This window comes from Sturnira hondurensis, unplaced genomic scaffold (genome assembly GCF_014824575.4).
Source record: "Sturnira hondurensis isolate 20B ecotype Veracruz unplaced genomic scaffold, ASM1482457v3 Scaffold0016666, whole genome shotgun sequence".
Taxonomy (NCBI): domain Eukaryota; kingdom Metazoa; phylum Chordata; class Mammalia; order Chiroptera; family Phyllostomidae; genus Sturnira; species Sturnira hondurensis.
The window spans coordinates 1-5,183 of record NW_028089297.1 but is presented as its reverse complement, the minus strand read 5'-3'; the positions used below and the strand labels follow the sequence as shown (position 1 = coordinate 5,183).

The window sequence follows — 5,183 nt, the reverse complement described above, 5'->3', positions numbered from 1 at the left end:
CACTGAACCCAAACACCCATGTGCCTCCCACTGCGGGGAGGTGTCCTCATCCTTCCCGTCCCCGACCTTTCCCCTGCTGAGACTGGGGGGTGGCACCAGGGACTCTGTACTGGATGCAGGAGGAAGTCACCCTGGGGGACACCTGGGTCTGTCACAGGCCTCAGAGGCGCAGAAATGGGGACAGGGGGGCCGTTGCTGGTGAGCAGCCGCACCTGCTCTGGGGTTGGTTTGCAGCCTCGGCCCCTGGCCCACAGGGAGGAGCCCAGAACAAACCTGGGACTCACCTGCCACCTGCAGCTCCACCTGGGCTTTTGCAGAGAAGTCTCTGTCTTGGAAATAACACAGGTAGGTCCCGTTGTCCGAGGCACTGACATTGCGAATCTGCAGAGCAGCCTTTCCCGCAGTGACGTCCTCTCTTAACACCGAAGTTCTCCCTCGATACTCCTCAGCCGGTGTGTCCTCCTGCCCATGTACGTACCTGTGCACTACCTGCCTGAGGCTGGGTCGCTCCCACATAAAGTTCATGGTCTCAGCATTCATCTTTGGGAACAGGTGACAGGGCAGGTGTGCGTCTTCACCCACCATGACCAGGATGGGCTCAGGGGGTCCAAGCACAGCAAACTCAGCTGGTCATCAGAAGGGGGGCTCCGTCAGGGTGAGCAGGGCCAGAGGGCCAGGGGGTGCCCCGGGCAGGGAGGGCGAGGTGACAGACACCTAGACGGGAACTCAGTCCTAACACAGGTGCCATGTGGACCGGCCCTGCAGGGGTGGGTAGAGTCCCGGGTTCTGGCTGGGCCCAAAGGTAAGGGATTCAGACACAGACACAGGGCAGGTCCTACCTGAGCAGGGGCTGAGCAGCTGGACCATGACCAGGCAGACAGGGAGGGCAGGCAGAAGGGGGACCAGGGACCTCACCACCCTAAATTGCTGTGCACAGAGAGAGGCCAGCAGACGTTGGGGAGCAGTGACCACCTGGAAGGGGGAGAATTCCACATGCAGAGGCTGCCTCTGGTACCACCCTGATCACTGGTGACCCCAGAGCCTCCTCTGCAAATGTCCCCTTGGGCGTCTCTTCACCTTGGATCCCACCATGGAAGTCAGACAGGAAACGTGGAGCGGTAATGTACGGACGTACCTTATCCCTCGGCAGCAGGGAGCACCGGGCTCTCCTGTGCGAACCTGCTCAGAAGCCCTCCACCTGGCCACACTTCCCTGCCCCAGCCAGGTGCCTGCCCCCAGCACCACCTCTGAGGAGGGCCGGCCCCTGTGCTCTGAGCCCCTGATCCCACTGCTGCCCCCTGCAGGCCGAGGTCCGCACAGCAGCCAGCGCCTCCTGCCCCCTCACCTCCCTCCTGCTCAGCCCCTCCCACAGGGTCCTTGTCACCCAGGGCAGAAGCCCATGGTCTTTGCACCCTCTGCTTTAAATCACCTGGATGGTCTAGAGTCTAAAAGTTTCCAGAGTGTGGAATATATGACCATGTATTTTGGAGAATGTTTCCTGTTTTTCATTCCTATCACAGACCATTTTAAAACATAAAACGTAAAACCATGAACCCTGCATAACTCACAATGGTAATTACCTCCTCCGTTTCCTGGGACTGTGAACACCTGTGGAGGCATCTGGCCACATGTACACAAGGGGGGCCCAGAACGAGAATTTACTCATGGAAACTGCGCTTTTATTCTCACACCTTCACCCCTCAGTCACCCTCGAATGCTCTGCCCTGGACGGGGGACACCCACGGAGACGCCCCTCCACGGCCCTGAACTCTCTCTGGACCCGGCGACTGGGACGCCTCTTAGTGGTTCTGCTGTTTTAGTCACGTCTTACATGTTGAGATGATTCCCTTTGGGGACTCTTTCATGCCGGAAAGAAAAATTAGTTGCTCTGGCTGAGACTGGGTGAATAGGGAGGGTGGGGCATGTGGGGTTTTGGTCAAAAACTGCTGAACACTCAGCACAGGTGGGCAGGTGTGCAGGTAAATCGCCTGTCGTGAACTGGGCCAACGCTCTGGAACATACGTCAAACACAATTCACTGAAGCCCAACACAGCCTCTCACAACAACGTCAGCTGGTCACCGATGCAGATGGGCTCCTGGAACTCTGGCCTAGTGGGGGAGCCTGGACCACAAGGGGCCTGCCCTCCAGAAGGTAATTCCCGGTTTGTCTGTGTTTTCTGTTTTTGGTTCGGTCACTCGTGTCACACTAAATGCCCTAAGAAATTTATCCTTAGCCCCACAGGTTACACTGCTAGGTATTGCTCTTAAAAATAAATCTTTAACAAAATGTGATCCTGAAACACACAGAGACACCGCACCCTCAGTGAGAAGCTGAAAGCTCCTCCTCTGAGGTCAGGGGTAAGGACAGACGCCACCCACCTCCTCCCTGCACCAGCACCCGGGATCCTAGCAACATTGGTCCACGCAAGACGGAGACAAGAAGAAACAAACCAGAGAGGGCGAATGAGCCCTCACACGGCTGGCAGAAGGCAGGATGCCGCCTGTGGGGCAGATAGAGGGCGCTCGGAAACCTCTGAGGACGAGGAAATGAGTGTGGTGAGGCCGCACAACACGAAGTGGACACCACGTGCCCTTCCACACAGCAGTGACGTGTAACTGGTGTCACCAGCCCCTCCTGCAACTGCACCACAGAGCAGAAAGCACCTGGGGACAAGTGCACCCAGAGAGTGGACAGTCTGCGCCCTGATGGCCATAAGAACCGAGAAAGGGGACACGCCATGGGGGACACGCTCAGCTCAGGGTCGGCAGGAGCAACACTGTCACACCGTCCTTGCTGCCTGAAGCCAAGCGCACACCCAGGCTGTCCTTGTCAAAACACCGATGGCCTCCTTCTCAGAAGGACAAGGAATCCTAAAATGTAATTATTTTAAATCCCCTGCATTTATTTGTCGCTGAGGCAGACATGTCAGGGGGGAGTCTGCCACCTTTTTAACTGGCCTGAGGCCCTGCTCAGATTTAAGCGCCCACCCCCTCCTCGACCAGTGCAGGGGACTGTGGTCTGGGTTGGAGGGGCAGAACCCGAGCTCCCTCGCAGGCTGCGGGACACGCAGAGGTGCTGGGTGAACCCTTGTGGGTCCCTTTCTGGGACAGCAGCCCTGAAACCAGGGGACCTCCAGTGGAGCCTTTCACCACAGATGCATGTCATCCTCGTAAACACAGGTCCTGCTGCCTCCTCACCCTGTTCTCCCAGGACACCTGCCCTTGGGGTGATTCCTACCAGCTGGGTCCACTCGGGGCAGGCTGCAGAAACCCGGGGGCCCCGTGCTGCCCTGCACCCACTCACCCCCCCAGCACTGGGCAGGCGGCAGGCACGTGGTCTTCCAGTTGGGGTGGGCCAAGGGGGACCCAGGCTCGACCGCGCTGCACTCCGTGACGTGATCCATATCACAGACTCTGCACATGTGGGAGCCTGTGAAGGGGGAAGCACACAGGTGATGGTGGGCCCAGGGCACAGACCACACCTGGTCCCTGCGGCCTCTGCCTGAGGAGGTGCCACAGCACCTGGGGGCTGGTCCCCAGCACAGCACCGACCCTTAGTCCAGTCTCCTTGGGACCTTCTGGACTGATAACGTGGCTCCACGTGTCCCAGGGACTGGGGGCCTGACTCACCCTTGGCTCTTCCTGACATCCTGCAGCTGGGGGAAGAGGGGTGCTGAGGGGTCGCCCCTGAGCCCACCACTACCCTCGGGGTCGCTCTGCAGCTTCCAGGACAGGGCGCAGGGCAGCCCAGGTCCTTCAGGAACAGGCGTCCGCCCCATCCTGCTAGAGTTGATTTTTAGCAAATAAAAGGCCGGGCTTCTTAAGAGACTATCTCCGCCCATTCCCGGAAGGGGCGGCTTTGGTGTTGGCAACCGCTGCAACTACCGAAACCCCGCGCATCCGCCCCAGTCTCCGCGCAGTGCTCTTTCCTCGGCAACCACCGGGCCCAGGGCTGCGAGCCAACACTCCTCCCACCCGCATCCCCGCCCCCACTTCCTGGGGGCGCATCCGCCCCAGTCTCCGCGCCATGCTCTTCTCCCAGCAATCAAACCAGCGGGCCCAGGGCTGCGAGCCAACACTCCTCCCACCCGCATCCCCGCCCCCACTTTCTGGGTGGCAGCCAACGCTATCCCCCACCCCCACCCGGAGCTGGTCGGAAAGGGGAGCAGGGTTCTGCTTCCTCACACTTTCCGTACATTCAGGGACTCCGTCTGCCAGGCTCCACGGAGGCCCCTGCAGAACGTGGACAGTCTCTAGTTCCCCAAGAAAACTGGGGACCCACCTCAGGTCCGCCTCACGAGCCTGACATGTACCAGGGCACGCACCCCACGGACCGGTCTTGGGACGCCGTGTTAGGAACCTGGCCACAGGTGAACTCGGCCTTGTGGCCCCGGCCTCTCCCGTAGAGAATCTGGGGTCCCGCAGGAGTGGGACGCGGGGCCGACCCTGAGCTGGGAAAATTCGCACCCTGAGCCTCTGGGATCCCACTGGGCCGGTGCAGGCCGCAGAGCGGAACGGCCGGTCCCCCCCTTCCCCGCCCTTCGCCCCGGCCCAGCTCAGAATTCGCACGTTACGCAGGATGCTGTCCAGCCCCGGGCGACACCGGCCCCGCTGTCTGGGTCTGCCCTCCGCGTGCGCCCCGCACCCACCTGCGCTCGGACCAGGCGCGGCTGCAAAGTCGAGAGAGGGGCGTGCAGAAACCGGAGCCAGTCCCGCTCCGGAGCAGCGGTGCAGCCGGGTGCGGATGTTTCACTTACTCCGCGGCCCATGTGGGTCCTCCAGGCGGGCCAACGGCGCGGGAACCGCAGACCGGTCTAGTGCGTTCTGTCCCGCTCAGGGCGCCTCCCGTACAACTCCGCCCCCTAGTGGACGAGCAATTAGAGGGTTTCTTCTGCTCTAGCTTCTTCCCGGAAGACAAGGGCTCCCACTGAGTCACCTGCAGCCAAGGCAGGAGAAGGAAATGCCGAAGAAAGCGCGTCACCTTCAGATGGCCTAGGGGCCGATCGTCCCTCAGTCCAGGGAACTGGGTGAGACTCAGCGAGACGCACCCTGGGGTTTTCCGGACTGTTCCCCTTCCGGGCCGCGCCTGGGGGGAGGGGCCCCGGCGTGGAGAACCGGGAAGACCCGGCCGCGGCCCCGCCCCCGGCGCGGGCTGTCACTCACTCTCCTCTGGTGGCTCCAGC

General features: G+C 61.1%; 1 protein-coding gene across 1 annotated transcript; it reads right to left on the bottom strand.

The window, feature by feature from the left end:
* Nucleotides 1-212: 212 nt before the first annotated feature.
* Nucleotides 213-5,087, bottom strand: LOC119001517 (butyrophilin subfamily 3 member A2-like; the record flags this gene model as incomplete). The annotated part of the gene is made up of 5 exons (XM_037066918.1): nt 4,982-5,087; nt 4,650-4,862; nt 3,305-3,430; nt 840-972; nt 213-626 (listed from the first exon to the last, which is right to left on the bottom strand). Coding segments are annotated over exons 2-5 (793 nt in total), but the record flags the coding sequence as incomplete, so codon positions are not given.
* Between the last annotated feature and the right edge of the window lie 96 nt (nt 5,088-5,183).